The 14,487-nt window shown below is 53.4% G+C and overlaps 1 protein-coding gene across 4 annotated transcripts in view; it reads left to right on the top strand.

The window, feature by feature from the left end:
* The window catches only part of WDTC1 (WD and tetratricopeptide repeats 1), a 64,985-nt gene extending 52,624 nt beyond the window's left edge, over positions 1-12,361 (top strand). For 3 of the 4 annotated variants that reach the window (XM_045859060.1, XM_045859059.1, XM_045859061.1), the window contains 7 exons: positions 940-1,015; positions 1,636-1,744; positions 2,962-3,135; positions 6,163-6,398; positions 7,794-7,971; positions 9,598-9,790; positions 10,392-12,361. In XM_045859060.1, coding sequence (XP_045715016.1) covers positions 940-1,015; positions 1,636-1,744; positions 2,962-3,135; positions 6,163-6,398; positions 7,794-7,971; positions 9,598-9,790; positions 10,392-10,589 — 1,164 coding nt within the window. In that variant the 3' untranslated portion in view covers positions 10,590-12,361. The remainder of the gene's footprint in view (positions 1-939; positions 1,016-1,635; positions 1,745-2,961; positions 3,136-6,162; positions 6,399-7,793; positions 7,972-9,597; positions 9,791-10,391) is intronic. The other variant, XM_045859063.1, reaches the window with a different exon arrangement.
* The last annotated feature ends 2,126 nt before the right edge of the window (positions 12,362-14,487 follow it).

Raw genomic sequence — 14,487 nt, forward strand, 5'->3', positions numbered from 1 at the left:
TTTAGGACAAGCTCTGGGAAGTGTTCTTTGATAAATGGCAGGTTGCTAAACCTTCTGTCTGCATGTCTCGGTCAGGATAGTTATCTAGCTTTGCATAAATTCTTTATTCTCCCACTACTCACTGAGCACGTACTCTGGGACTAGCATTTTCATAAACATGAGGGAAACAAATGCGAAATACAGTCCATCCCAGGCTAACGGGATACATAGCAAGTGAAACAGTTAAGGGAAGGTATGAGTTTGCACAAAAGATACAGGATGAAGAAGAGGTGAGCACCTGAGTTCAGAATAGGGCCCTGGCTTCAGATTGCTGAGCTGTCATGAGTGGCGGCACAGTAGTGTAAGGATGAGTGGAGGGACAGTCTAGCAGAGTGTTCCGCCCAGGACCCCCTTGGTGTGGGGTCCTGGTTGTGTCACATGCTGCTCTTACAGCCCAGGATGAATTAAATTCTGATCGTCCTTTTCTTCATTTGTAAAGGAGATGATGAAAATACAGTAGTACCTCTTCATGGAATGGTTTCTAGGATGAAATGAGATAAGTCATGTAAAACACTAAACAGAGTTCCTGGAGCAAAGTTGGAATTCAATAAATGTTCAGTAATAATAGGTAATATTTACTGAAGGAAGTAACTATCACTGTTATTTTAAGTAAATTGCTTCTCTTTGAGGCTTCAGTTTTCCCATCTGTGAAGTGAGGCATTTTGCTTTGTGACCTCTGAGGACCTTCTCAGCTTAAACATGTGGTTCCAGTTCATGCAGCACCTCCTGCAGGAACTGGGGAGGTTTCCCTGCCTGAGGTTTGCTCCAAGGAAACCCCTCCTGGCCTCGCCTGATGGTTCCCTGCTCGGCACTCACCGAGAGCCGCCCAGGCCGTGCTCAGCCACATGCTTACCTCACAGCCCTTCTCGTCTTTTTCTCTTCTTGGTCCCTCCCCTCTAGGTCTATTTGTTTGACCTGACTTACAAGCAGCGGCCATACACCTTCCTCTTGCCTCGAAAATGCCACTCCTCAGGGGGTAAGTTCTCCCTTGAGGCGTCCGTCAGGATGCCTCCACTGGGGAGCTCAAGTGTGTGCCGCCCTGCTGAGAGACCTGCCCCTTACCTTGGGCAGCGGCTGTGACTCTCCAGAATGAGTGGGTTCTCTGACAGACACTATCTGCACAGTAAGAAAAGATGACAGCAGGTCACAGAGCTCTGTCAGAGGGATTTTCGCCACAGCCCCTTTCACGTTCCTCCGAAAAAGCAGTGTATTTCCACAGGTTGGCTCTTGAGGACCTGAAGTAGTTGCCCTTCCCTTACTATCCCGGATCAGTCTCCTCATTGACTTCTTACTGGGGCCTAACGTTGATTTAGGCCCCTCCCCATCCCCTTCTCCCACCCTGACCCCCAACTCCAGCTAAGAGTAATGCCAAGTGAAGCTATGTCCCTCTTCAGCCAGCAGAGGGTGCACAGGCTTTTCTTTATGTCCTTGCTGCCCAGTCTACCAGAACTTGCTTTCTGGGAGTGGATCTTACCCTGGGAAGATGGCCTCACAATAGAACCATCAGACCCTGTGATGGAAGCTGGAGGGCTGCTGAGGAGATGTGAGGACCTCTTTTTGAGTTGTTGCTGTTCCTTTCTCCCCATTCCCTGCCAGAAGTTCAGAATGGCAAGATGTCTACCAATGGTGTGTCCAACGGCGTGTCCAATGGCCTGCACCTTCACAGCAATGGCTTCCGGCTGCCAGAGAGTAGGGGACATGTCAGGTGAGGCCAGCCCCAGTTACATCATATGGACTAGAGGGAGGCTTGTCTTATAAACCTTCCTCCTGACCCCCCAACCCAGATAGATATGCCAGAGTCAGGGGACTGAGGCAAAGAGTTTTCTGGAGGATGATCATTGGTCCCAATGCCACTCCTACCTGGTAGGACTCCAGTCGTGCTCAGACGAGAGCTCTGGTCCCTTAGACCAGAAACTGTGGTCTAAATGCCTGTTATCACTGAGCTCCCTCTTAAATGGGTTCCAGCCCTGGCTGGTGTGGCTCAGTTGGTTGGAGCATTGTCCAGTACACCAAAGGTCCCAGGTTCAATTCCCCAGTTAGGGCACATGTCTAGGTTATGGGTTCAGTCTCTAATCAGGATGCATTCGAGAGGCAGGCGATTGATGTTTTCCTCTCACTTTAATGTTTCTCTCCCTCCCTCTCCCTCTCTTCCCATTCTAAAGTCAATGGGCGAGGGTTAAAAAAAATTAAAAGGGGTTCCATGCCAATGGGCCTCTCCCACTATAGCTCCATCCGATAGCATCTTTTGGCCTCTATTCTCTGCCAGGCCCTGTGCTGGGCTTTGGATACAGAGGTTGAATACAGAGGTGTTGAAATCATCTAGCCCTTGAGAGAAACAAAATTCTCTCTAGAGAGATCCATGGGAGGGACTTGGTGGTCACAGGGCTCAGCTCAACATGCAGGCAGGTGGTGTGAGCTGCTATCATGCCCAGGAGTTTGGTTAAGAATTGCTTTAACCCTGTCTAGGCCAGCTTCATTTCTGCCTTTTTTTTTTTTTTTAAGATCTTATTTATTTAGTTTTAGAGAGAGGGGAAGGGAAGGAGAAGAGAGGGAGAGAAACATCAGTGTGTGGTTGCCTCTTAAGTTCCCCCTACTGGGGACCTGGCCTGCAACCCAGGCATGTGCCCCAACTGGGAATCAAACCAGCAACCCTTTGGTTCACAGGTCAGCACTCAGTCCACTGAGCCACACCAGCCAGGGCTGCCTCTTTTGTTTTTTTACTGGCTCAGAGTATCTGAATTGAATCCATTACCTATCATGGTAACTTAGGCCAAGGATAGGAGTGATTTCCACTTCTAGGTGACAGTGCAGATCCCAGGGGCCAAGAAAACCTGTGTGACCCTCAGACAAGGCTACAGACTTCCCTGAGGGGCTGCTCTGACCTTCTTTAGCTGGCCTAATTTGGCTCTGCTTCCCCTGTAGCCCCCAGGTAGAGCTGCCCCCATACCTGGAGCGTGTGAAACAGCAAGCCAATGAGGCTTTTGCCTGCCAGCAGTGGACCCAGGCCATTCAGCTTTACAGCAAGGCTGTGCAGAGGGCCCCTCACAATGCCATGCTCTACGGGAACCGAGCTGCTGCCTACATGAAGCGCAAGTGGTGAGTGGGTTTGGGCCAGGGCGAGGGGTGAAGGCAATGGGCCTGATGGAGCCATGTTGCATCTAGGCTGGTGGTGAGCGGGCACCTGACCCATCAGTCAGGAAGTCTCAAGCACCAGGGAAGCTCACAGTTAAGTGGAATACGTGTACAAGCAGCTTCAACATGGGGTTTTGTTGTTAAATACTGTGGCCACTGGAGAAGTAGGAATTGAGAGAATGATTAATAATAATTATTGGGAGAGTTGGGCCTTGCATTGGACTTTGAAGGAGCAGCAGAATCTTGCTAGATGGAAATGAGGCGTTTTGTGAATTCAGTTAGTGTTTGTTTGAAATGATTCTGCAGCTCCTTGACCTTGGGGAGTACTTTCCTGTGCTCTTAGGCCCTTTGGACCAAGCACAAACAAGATCCCACATAACCTGAAGCTGGCTGTGGGTCGTGCTGGGTTGTAGGGGCTAGTGGTAAAGGAGGAGGTCCACATCCTGAATAACTCTTTATCTTTGGGAAGCCCGGGGCCCCCAGCCCTTCTGCCTATAGCACCAGCAGGCTAGCAGACAGGCAGACCCCCATCCCCCAGCCAGGGCCAGGACTAGAGATGGATAGAGCTGGGCCCACAGCCATTTCTGCTCCGTCTGGCATCCGTCGGCTCTGCCCAGACAGACAGGCCAGCTGGTGTGCCATCGTCTGGCTGCAACTAGACAGGCCGGAGAGGGAAGCTTAAGAAACCCACCCAAGTCAGCAGGATGGTAGATGGGGGTTTGGGAAGATGCTACCCCCACAGGCCTTAGCTCAGGCATCAGGATCTTGCCAAGGGCTCACATGGTGGCCTGACCCAGGAGGTGACAGTTTGGGGGCCATCCTGAGGTGTTTCTCCTCTGTCCCAGCAGCTGGGTGTCCTCATCCAGGCCCTAACCTGAGAGAGCTGTTTCACTACTGCAGTCTTGCTAAAAGATAAGAGAGGCTGATAAATTCCCAACCCATGAGTGCCCTCAGCATAATCTCTGAGCTCCTACTATGTGCTAGGTACTGGGGACACAAAATTCTGTCACTCTGAGTTCTTGTGCTCCAGAGCTCCCAGCCTCTGGACAGGGGACAAAGATGGATATGATCCATCATCAAAGAGGCAGGAAGCAGTGGGTCTTTTTGAATGGTCAGGTGAAGTGCTGGCCATTCAAAGAAAAGTTGGGTCGCTTTAGCTCGGGATCAATCAGGAAAGCATCAGGAAGATGTGCTAAATAGACTTTAAGTGTGGGCAGGCTTAGACAGGAGATGAAAAGGAGGAGGGGACTGTGGGGGAAGGACATTCCCAGGGAGATGAAATGGTATGAACAAAGGCATGGGGGTGGGGGACTGACTGAAGAGCTTGTTTGCAGAACAACAAATCCATTTGGCTGGAGCAGAGGGTTCGGGAAGGGACTGGCAGGAGATGAGTCTGTGAGGTAGCCTGGGGCCGGCCTGGGAAGGACTTGGAATGCAGAGCGGTGGCGGCGTTTTGGCCTTGATTCAGTGGATGATGGGCAGCTACTGAAGAGTTTTGAGCCGGAGAGGGATGTGCTGAGGGCTGTCCTTTCAGGGAGATTGATCTGGCAGTGAGTCTGGATGGGTGAGCCCTGGGGCCAGTCTGCTCTCTCCTCATTCCCACGTGCTTGCCAGTGACCCCTAGAATGTCACATTCTGTCCCAAGCCAGTCTCCCCAGGGCTGCCATCTGCTCCTAGATGCAGTGGGAGTTGTCACCCTCTGGCTCCTGGCTGGTCTTTGGTCTGGCTCTCCCCAGGAGCTCTGAGGGGCACCTTGCAGGCGGTAATTGGGTTTCCAAACAGCGCCTGCTCCCTCCTCACAGCCACTCGTTCTGACACCGACTACATCATGAAAGCTGTGTCTCCTGCCTGCCCGCACGCTGGCTAAGCTGCTTGTTCTTGGTCTGAGCATGGCTGCTCCAAGGGCTGGATGCCCCCTCTGAGTGCCATAGGAGAGGAGGGTCAGGAGGACATTCCCATTCAGCCTGCTTTAGCCCAGTGCAGGAGGGTCGTGAGCTGCCTTGGTGGAGGGGCCACCAGCTCTGGGGGTGCTGCCTGGCATGGTTGGGTCTTAGGCCTAGAAGGAAAAAAAAACAAAACAAAACAGAAAAACCCAGCTCGCAAAGGAGGAGTGGCTCCTGTGACCCGTCTGGCTCGCCAGATGAGGGGTGGGAACCAGTGTTTGTGTGCTGGGGGAGTGTATCTCATGTTCTGGGTCCAGGTGGGAGAAGGAGGGGATTCCCCTTTGATCCTGCCCCACTTACTCCCCCACAAAGAAACATTCCACTTCTCTTCGTCTATGCTTCAGGAGGTTGGAAGGGTGAGTGGGGCAGATTTGGAGCTCCTGGTGTGCATGCCTCGGCCCACCCCCCACCATCCCTTCCAGAGAGCTGACTCTGCCGGTCTGTCAGGCCCCATCCTCTAGCCCCAGGAGGTAGAGGCCACAGCTGCTGTGGATCAGTCAGCCAGGACAGAGGGGGGTCTGGCTGAGGGCTTGCTGCCTGCTGGTCAGACCCTGAGTCTCCAGCCTGGCACTTCTGGCTTCCCCAGACCACAGAACTGTCCTGAGGGCCCCCTACCTCAGACATGGCTTTGAAGCCTCGTCAGGGGGATTTGAGGAGGTGAATGTAGGAAGAGAGAAGGAAGGTTTGGGGAGCTGAGACTGGCAAGATGCCAGGCCTTCTGCTGCAGAGCTGCGGGTGCCTGGGGTGAATGGGTATGCAGGTGCATACTATGTCCAGCAGAGGGCAGCCTTACACTGGGTTTTTGCCACATACCCACCTCCCACCCCACCCCCAAGACCTCAGGGTTCCTGGCTTATCTTAACATACTCTTATCTCTTGGGAAGCCAGACCTGGGCTGAGCCAAGATTCTCTTCATCCCCAAGTACCCTTGCTCTGAGATTTGTCAGAGGTGGGCTGGGGTGGCCAGAGAAAGCAGGGACTGAGTGGGGATGACTGTTTGCTTGTCATGCGACCCCACCTGCAAGCCACACTCTCTTACCTTATCCAGGGATGGTGACCACTACGATGCCCTGAGGGACTGCCTCAAGGCCATCTCCCTAAATCCATGCCATCTGAAAGCACACTTCCGCCTAGCCCGCTGCCTCTTTGAGCTCAAGTACGTAGCTGAGGCCCTGGAGTGCCTGGATGACTTCAAAGGGAAGTTCCCGGAGCAGGCCCACAGCAGCGCTTGTGATGCATTGGGCCGAGACATCACGGCCGCCCTCTTCTCCAAAAATGATGGTGGTGAGTGGGCACTGAGAAGGGGCTGCTGTCACTCTTCCTATCTGAGGAGCTACGTGACATTCTGGAGAAGATGCGGTTCTGGGATTAGAGAGGCCTGGGTTCAGATGCTGAGTCAGAAACCATGTGACCTTGAGACAGTCACTTGGTTTCTTTGAGACTGAGTTTCCTCATCTGAAAAGAAGGAAGAATAGCACCTCTCATTCAGTTCCCATTGAGAATTAGCAATAGCCTCTTTAGAGCACCTGGTGTAGTGCCCAGGACTCAGGATAACAGTAAGCTGAGCCCCAGTCAGGCCATGGGGCTTATTGCGTGTTCTCACCCCCTCATAGACAGGGCCTTGGGCATCTGAGTGGGGGGTAGCAGCTGGCGCTTGTGCTTGTTCCCGTTGGCACCCTTGTAGCAGAGACAGCAGCAGAGGGCAGTAGAAGTGCCTTGGGTGCTCTGTGTGGAGCCTCAGGTCCCAGTCTCAGTTCTGCCATGTGGTAACTTTGGGTAAAGTGCAGCCTCTGTGAACCTTACCTGCACAGAGATCATGCCAGTGATGCATTTGTTTGAAGTTACCAAGCACCTACCATGTACCAGGCACTGGGCTCGGTCCTAGGGATACAGCTGGAATAAGTCAGATGGCATTTCTCTATTCATGGAGTTTACACCTAGTGAAGGAACCAAGTGATGAAGGAGAAGTAGAGTGTGATGAGTGTCATGGGGACCTGGTATGTTACAGTGTAGGTATACGGGGGAGAGCTTGATGGCAGTTGGGGGTTCTTGAAGAAGAGACGTTTAAACTGAGATCTCGAGAATGAAGAGGAGGAAGAGATACAAAGTGTAGCTGTGGGAGGAGAATAGTTCCTAGCATAGGGACCAGCACGTGCAAAGGCCTTGAAGCAGGCAGAAACAAGGCACTTTTAAGGCACTGAAAAAACCGGTGTGATTTTACCCAAGACCCTTAATCCTACATCAGTGCCTCAGTTGGGATCCAGGATAACTTGTCTTCCAGAGAGGAAGGGCTTGGACCTCACTGCCCTCAGGACTGTGGGTCTGTTTAGAAAAGTCACCCCCTCAAGTTCTCTTGGTAGTGCTTCACCCTCCCCTCCCTGCCTCTCACTTCCACAGAAACAGACCTTGGGTCTGTGCATCCTTGGGGCTTCCAGGCATTATTCAGGGACCTGAGCCAAGGCACCCCTGGCATCAGAGGTTTCTTCTTGAATGTCATCAAGGACTGGGGATAGTCCAAAGTTGCTTCTCTCCCACAGTCGTTCCCAGTTTTCCAGGGTGGCGGTCTAGGCGGGTAACCTACATTGCTAGTACTTGGGCTGAAAACAGGAGTAAGGTGGGGGTGACTAGGGAGGGAAGAGAGGGGCTGGACTCTCACCTTCCCTCGCTTTCTGCCCTCAGAGGAGAAGAAGGGAGCTGGTGGTGGTGGCGGCCCAGTCCGCCTCCGCAGCACAAGCCGCAAGGACTCCATCTCAGAAGATGAGATGGTGCTGCGGGAGCGAAGCTACGACTATCAGTTCCGCTATTGTGGCCACTGCAACACCACCACGGACATCAAGGAGGCCAATTTCTTTGGCAGGTCCGAGGCCTTGAAAAGGAGCGGGGCACAGCCTGGTTGGGTAGCAGGAGGTTGGGGGGTGTGAGGGCATAACTTCTCTTTTCTTTTTTTTAAATTATTGTTGTTCAAGTACAGTTGTCTGCATTTACCCTCCACCAGGGCATAACTTCTCTTAAAGATTTTATGCATTTATTTTTAGAGAGGGGAAGAGAGAGAGAGAGAAACATCAGTGTGTGGTTGCCTCTCAAGCGCCCCCTACTGGGGACCTGGCCTGCAACCCAGGCACGTGCCCTGATTGGGAATCTAACCAGCAAGTCTTTGGTTCAAAGTCCAGCACTCAACCCACTGAGTCACACCAGCCAGGGCATATTTATTTCCTTTTAGAGAGAGGGGAAGGGCAGGAGAAAGAGAGGGAGAGAAACATCAATGTGCAAGAGATACATCAGTTGGTTGCCTCTCATATGCCCCAAGCTGGGACCTGGCCTGCAACCCAGGCATGTGCCCCGACTGGGAATTGGACCAGTGACCCTTTGGTTCACAAGCTGGCACTCAATCCACTGAGCCACACTAGCCAGGGTAAGGGAATAATTTTTCTAGAAAACTCTCAAATTCCAGCTCTGCCTCTACACCCTTAGGCAAATGGCTTCACCTGTATGGGCCTAGTTTCTTCATCTATAGAATGAAACCAACCACCCCCACTCATGGGGCCATAATGAGGTCTAATGAGGTCATTCATAAGAACATCCAGTGCAGTACCTGGACCATTCCCCCATCCCCTACCTCCTCCTTCCTCTGTCTCCATGTGCAAAGTTCGGCTTCTTTATCTGGGTGCTTGGGTCCTCCCCTCTGCTGGGGGTATGGGGTGAGGGCCCTTGGAGGCTAGCAATCTTGACACGACTATCATTTGCTGAGAACAGTGCCTCAGGTACTGAGGGATAGAGCCCGCATCCCAGACACCGTGACCCCCAGCCCTCCTTCGCAGCTGTTGCACCTTCTTTAGGGGGCAAAACACAGGAACATGGACCGAGAATCTCTACCTGAATCCCCCTAGATGTCCACGGTGTGTGAGGACAGATGCACTGTAGGATTTGGGGGTCTTGATTCAGGAAGACTGGGACTACTAAAGGAAGGCTTAGACAAAGGTGTTCCCAGAGACATAAGGTACAGTCCTGGCACCCAAGGAGCTTACTTTGGGGGATAGTGTCTTGGAGGGGCCCAGGCAGTCCCTGACCCTGAGTTTAAGAGAACAGTTAGCCCTGGCTGGTACTGCTCAGTGGATTGGGCACTGGCCTGCAAACTGAAGGGTTGCTGGTTAGATTCCCCATGAGGACACATGCCAGGGTTGCAGGCCAGGTCCCCAGTAGGGGGTGTGAGAGGCAATGTTTTTCTCCCTCTCTTTCTCCCTCCCTTTCCCTCTCTAAAAGTAAATAATTTTAAAAAAGAGAAAGAACAGTTAAACAGTGACTAGAGCTCTGCAGTGTGGAGACGACTACCATGCGCTGAATGAAGTGAAGACCTTGGAGGTTGGGGGCTGAGCCGCTGCAGGATTCCCTGCTCCCCATTGCCCTAAGCCACACAGCCTCTACTTGGGGCTGTAGAACACTACCCCACCTGACCCCCCTGTCCTCTGCCCCTCCCCCCCGCCAGCAACGCTCAGTACATCGTCAGTGGCTCTGACGATGGCTCCTTCTTCATCTGGGAAAAGGAGACCACCAACCTAGTCCGCGTGCTCCAGGGGGACGAGTCCATCGTCAACTGCCTGCAGCCACACCCCAGCTACTGCTTCCTGGCCACTAGCGGCATTGACCCTGTCGTACGGCTCTGGAATCCCCGGCCAGAGGTGAGGCTCCAGACGTGGCTGAAGCCAGATGGGGAGGGTAGGGGTGGAGTCTGGGCAGGGCCTCCGGCTGAACCTCTGACAGTTGGGCAGGGAAGTGAGTCACAGGGAGGACAGAAGCTGCCAGGGTACGTGAGCTCTCACTCAAGGGCCTAAGGCTCTGTGAAGGTGGGAGCCCTCGAGTTCTTACAGTTCCAAATGCAGTGGACAGTTCCAGGGACAAGAGTTGGCTTCTGCCTCTGAGGACCATATCTTTGAGCAAGCTGTGAAGATGTGTCTCACACACAGGACTTAGTGACCAAGCGCAGGGCAGGGAGGGAGCCGGAGCAGCACACGTCAGGAGAACAGGACCTCGGACTCCCTGGGTGCTCTGCCCCTGTACCAGAGGCCTGTCGCTCAGTCACGTGGTAGAAGTCAGGCTTTCGAGTCTGGTGGGCCTGAGTTTGCATCCTGTTCCCTTCACTCACTGCCTGAGGGACATACCATCTCTGATCAGGTTCTCGTCATCTCCGCACTGGGATATGCACGGTCACCCCCGCCCCACACATACACCCCAGACGTGTGTGTGCGCCTCCCCCATGTATCCCGCTGTCCCTCCCCGCAGAGCGAAGACCTCACAGGCAGAGTTGTGGAGGACATGGAGGGCGCGTCCCAGGCCAACCAGCGGCGCATGAACGCAGACCCGTTGGAGGTGATGCTGCTCAACATGGGCTACCGGATCACAGGCCTGAGCAGCGGGGGTGCTGGGGCCTCTGACGACGAGGACAGCTCCGAGGGCCAGGTGCAGTGCCGGCCCAGCTAGACCCTCCCAGCCCCGGTCCTGGTCCCCGGCCCCTGCAACGGGCCGGACCCTCCGCCCTGGGCAGGAGGTCAGGGGGTTCTGTTTTGGTTTGTCTTCCCCCCACCCCATGTTTTTATTTCCCTCATTTTGTTTGTTAGTTTGGCATTGGGGGTGGGGTTGCTACAACTTGCTGGCTTTCAGCCTTTTGGGCAGATTGCCCTTGACTGACCCCAACCCTGAGCAAAAGAGCAGGAGGGGAAGCCCCTCCCTACACGTCCAACCTCCCGCTTCCAGGTCCCCGGAGGGCTCTGGCCTGCCTCAGGTGTGGAGGCAAGGCCGAAGCTGTCTTCAAGGACTGCCTACCCTTCAGTTGGAGCAGGAAGGGGAGTGGATTCCACTCTACAAGGGCTAGCCTTGACCTGTTGCCACTTTTGCCCCTGACTGGCAAGGCTAGCTCCCCCGAGGTCTTCAGGGAAGGCTCTGAAAAAGGGGGAGGGGCCCGGGAGGGGCCCACCCTCCCTCCAGAGCCACCGTGTCAGGGTGGAGGCAGAAAGAAGGATGGGAGCCCTGGAATGGGCAGAGCCAGGCCACTGCGCCGGCTCTCGGTCCACCTCTGGGGCTCAGCCTTTCCTGAGGACCCTGGCAAGGGCGGGGCACCACCCTGTACCCTGCCCGCCCGTGCCAGGCCTTCCACACTACGGCCACTCTCCTTTCTCAGGCGCTCCTGGCCTCACTGTGACCTTTCTGCCAGAGCTCTCAGCCAGGCCTCCTCTTGCTGAGGTGGCGCTCCCTGCTAAGGGCCCTTCTTGCCCTTTCTGCCCTCCCTCCCACCCCACATGTAGAGCCGCCACAAAGACCAAAGAAGTGATGGCTTTTCTCTGTCCCCTGCTGCTGTGGGGGGAGGAGGGTGAGTCTCCTGAGCCACTCAGATGGGAAAGTCCCTAACTCAGCCCCCTCCCTCCTCAGCAGCCCCAAGCTTTACACTGGATGCAGCGGTCACCCCACCACTCACCAGGCCTCCCTCTCTCTGCCTCCTTGGCTCTCAGCTCAGGAGCTGCTCCTGGTAGTTGGTTCATCCTTCCTCCCTTCTCCCTCCTCCTTCCCCTCAGTGCTTACTTGGCTCCAGCCCTCCAGCTGCAGCCTCTGGGGAAAAGCAGCCTCCCTTCTTTTTCTCCCTCCCTCCTTCCGCCCCTGTCTCTGCCAGGTGCCTCCTCTCAGTCAGGCTTCAGAGCAGCTCTGGAGACAGGAGGGCCATGTTAAAAGCTTTTTCACAGTTTTAAGAAGACACCAAGGGGGAGGGGTGAGGATAGTGGTGGGGGGTCTGGCACCATCTCATCATTGCTTTCATCCCAGCAACACAGGTGGCAGCTTCTCTCCCTTCCTCTCCACCCCAGTCCCTCTCCCCACCCCTCTCTTCTAGCTTGGTAATGAAGTGTATTTATTGGCGAAGGAAACAGCTGCTGCTGCTTCTCCTGCTGCTGGGACTTGCTCCCCTGTTTCTTCTCCATGACCTTTCTCCAGCCAGGGAGGGGAGAGCCGGTGTACTGGGGCTGGGCCCTGGGGCCCACGGACCAGCAGGGCCCCTTCGCTTTCCTGAGTTCCAGCTGCCCACCATTTCCTGTCTCCCTGTGTCCCACTCCCCCTCCCTGCCCCTGTGCCCTGCCTGTCCGCCCGGCCCTGCAGTGTGGAGACACATAAGCCTTACTGTCCTCTGGGGGCAGGAGCCGAGCCTTTTGTTGCTCCGCTCCCAGGAGAGTGAGGGTGACACAATTGATTAAAACCGTTTTGTTCTAGGTGTGGCTGGTGGCCTTTGTGGGGTACAAATGGGTCCTGGGACCAAAGTGAGGATACCTGATCTCTCACTGCTGTAGCTGTGTGACTCTGAGTGACCACACCTCGATCGACCAGGCAAATGAGGACTGTCTTGGAAGGGTCCCTGTGAGTGGAGGCCACCCATCCTAGGAAGGCTGAGTCCAGAGCCCGGCCCTGGTGGCTGTGACTTGCAATAATCAGTTCTCACTCTCCAGGCTGTTTTCTCAGCTGTAAGATAAGAAGGCTGGGGTCTTCATGGTTTTCAAACTTTGTTTTTTAAGATTTTATTTATTTACTGGTATTTTCAGAGAGAGGGGAAGGGAGCGGGGAGGAGAGGGAGAGAAACATCAACTGGTTGCCTCTTACATGCCCCCCAGTCAGGGGCCTGGCCTGAAACCTAGGCATTTGCCCTGACCAGGAATCAAACCAGAGACCATTCGATTTGCAGGATGACGCCCTCCCCACTGAGCCACACCAGTCAGGGCCAAACTTTTAAATTAGAACCCAAACAAGAAGTGGACGTTTTATATTGTGACTCAAGATACCTATGCTTATTTGTATGTATATATAATGAACATAAGTTTTATACAATAATACCCTTGCTACAGGCAACCACCTGTTTTATTAAGGAGAAAAAATGCTGGTTTTAACCCACTAAATTGATTTCACAGCCTGCAGGGGGGTTTTGTTGTTGTTGTTGTTGTTGTTGTTTTAATGTGTCCTGGATTGGAGGACTTCTTAGACCAGAGGTTCCCAAACTTTCTCAGCTCACACCACCCCCCGCCCCACCGTTAGTGTCTCAGGACTTATTTTCATGGAGGCCCTAACCCAAAAGAAACACCTCGAAGTTTGATTTAATAAGTAGTTAAATCAATAAGAATACACGTCTTATCATGTCAGTCATCATTTTGAAAATGATACATATAAATGAGAAGAAACAACACCGTTGTTGCTCTCTTAAGTAACGTGATGACCAGTGGGGTCCGTGTGCATGTCGGGTGCTGAGAAGCACAGCGACCTCTCTGATGGCATTGGAAGCCACCACCCCCACTTCCTGTTGCACCTTGACTTTTGTTGGCTTTTGTCACTGCAACCACTAAAAACGCAGCTTTTCCAAGGAACGCAGCACAGCCAATGGTGTTGAATATCTCAGATTTAAAGTACCCTGCGGTGCCCACTGTGAGTTCCACGTGGTGCTTTAAGGCGCCTTGATGCACAGTTTGGGAACTGTGGTTCAGTCCCGTGGGAACACCGGTTTCACTACTGAAATCTTGTTATTCTCCTGTTTGCACATTTGAAAAGAACCAGGCCAGGGCCAGCAGGGCACACTCCGCTTAGTACAGGAGACTGACAGGAAAGAGGGCTGCCAGGAGCACAGTAGGTGGTGCTAGGAAGCAGGTGCTGTGGGGTGGTATCATTCCTCTGTGTTCCCAAACTGACGTCTGCAGAAGGTTTTTCAAAACATTTGCAGTCCAGGCAAGGGAAGGATAATGTTCCAGGCCAAGAGGGTGTAGTGCAAGGTCCCAGCATCCCTCGTGGAGCCTGAGTAATTCAGCTCAGCTGCGTTGCAGAGGGAGGGGCAGCCCACGGACTGAAGGGGCGGTCAGACTGGAGGATGTTCCTGTGCTTGGTGAGAGAATGTTGGCTTAGTCCCGTAAGCCAGGAGGGGCCATTGGAAGACTTTACTGGGGGCCCCTTTCATTTGGAGTTGGCACTCCTTGTCATTATTTTTAATGGGCTATTGTTTCGGGCAGCTTTAGGCACACAGAAAACTGAGTGGGAAGTACAGAGAGCCCCAGACGCCTCCCTTGTCCCTGGCTCAGTTTCCCCTACCATTTACATCTTGCGTTAGTACGGTACATTTGTTACAATTAATGAACCAATATTGATACATTATTATTAACTAAAGTCTACAGTTTACAGTGGGGGTCAACCTTTGTATGGCATAGTTCTGTGGGGTTTGACGAGTGCGTGATGTCAGGTACCCACCACTGTACTGTCACACAGTCACTCACTGCTCTGCCTGTTGAGCCCTCATCAGCACAGCCTCAATTAAAAAAAGTACTTAGGAATAAACCTGACAAAATATGTACAAGGTCTATATAAG

Source organism: Phyllostomus hastatus, unplaced genomic scaffold (assembly GCF_019186645.2).
Source record: "Phyllostomus hastatus isolate PE091 unplaced genomic scaffold, TTU_PhHast_1.1 phas_scaffold_182, whole genome shotgun sequence".
NCBI lineage: Eukaryota > Metazoa > Chordata > Mammalia > Chiroptera > Phyllostomidae > Phyllostomus > Phyllostomus hastatus.